General features: G+C 35.6%; 1 protein-coding gene across 1 annotated transcript; it reads right to left on the reverse strand.

Moving 5' to 3' along the window:
- Window positions 1-296: 296 nt before the first annotated feature.
- Window positions 297-911, reverse strand: LOC124441544 (secreted RxLR effector protein 161-like). Its single transcript, XM_046992021.1, has one exon. It carries the CDS (start codon window positions 909-911, stop codon window positions 297-299), a length of 615 nt encoding a protein of 204 aa, XP_046847977.1.
- Between the last annotated feature and the right edge of the window lie 242 nt (window positions 912-1,153).

Consider the following 1,153-nt stretch of genomic DNA (forward strand, 5'->3'; position numbering starts at 1 on the left):
TCCGGGGCTTCTTTGCCTCTTTTCCAATAAGCCTATGCTACACCCAATATTTTTGTAAGAAACAGACACGTAGTACTGTTTTGTTATGTAAATGTAAGACAAATTTTTTGAGTTTTCTTGTCATTTTTTAGATTTTCCAAAACATTTTAAGCGTTAGGCACGTTTTAAGAAATAATTTTACTTGAATCAGTTGAAAGTTAATTGTTCTTTAATCTTGATAACGCCTAACATATCTCTGATATTCTGAAAAGTATCTTTACGAAGTCACTTTGGCAAATACGTTCACTTGCATATTCTCACTCGAAAAAATTAACAGAAGTGATTTTCTCGTGAACTTTCTCTCTCATATAGTGGTATGCCACATCTATATGTTTTGTCCGAGAGTGGAATTTTGGATTTCTTGATAGCTCAATAGCCCTTTGGTTGTCTTTATAGATGATGGTAGACTCTATTTGTGTAATTGAGATACTATCCAATAGTCTTCTCAACCAGACTCCTTCTTGGTATGCTGTACTTAAAAATAGATACTCAGCTTCTGTTGTTGATTTTGCAACACATCCCTGTCTTTTGCTGCACCAACTCACAGTATTCCCATTAATTTGATATATGTAACCTGTAGTAGATCGACGTGCCACTATATCTCCACCCCAATCAGCATCTGTATATCCTGACAATACTGGATCATTGCCATCTGTGGTAAAGTGAAAACCATAATCCAATTTACCTTGAATGTAACGTAGGATACTTTTTACACCTCTCCAATGCTCTAGTCCTGGTTTTGCCATAAACTTTAGCAAAGTTCCAACTGCAACAGCTAAACCGGGTTGACTTTTCAATGTAGCATAGTTTAAGCATCCAATTGCCATTTGATATCGTTTCGCATTAACTGGATTCTCACCTTCACTTAACATTTCATACTTCTTTCCAATTCAAGTGTTTTGAGACTGCTTTACAATTTTGCATGCCGAATCTTTTCGGTACTCCTTGTAGATATTTCTCCTGATTAATTGATAATGTTCGCAATCGTCGATTTCGTTTTACACTCATCCCAAGCACATAATGAATCTCACCAAGATCTTCAACACGAAATCTATTTGCAATTACTGACTTCTTTTTCCAACATCTCAATAGTATTTGAGAAATGGAGCATGTC

The sequence above is a fragment of the Xenia sp. Carnegie-2017 genome, unplaced genomic scaffold, assembly GCF_021976095.1.
Source record: "Xenia sp. Carnegie-2017 unplaced genomic scaffold, XeniaSp_v1 HiC_scaffold_20, whole genome shotgun sequence".
NCBI lineage: Eukaryota > Metazoa > Cnidaria > Anthozoa > Malacalcyonacea > Xeniidae > Xenia > Xenia sp. Carnegie-2017.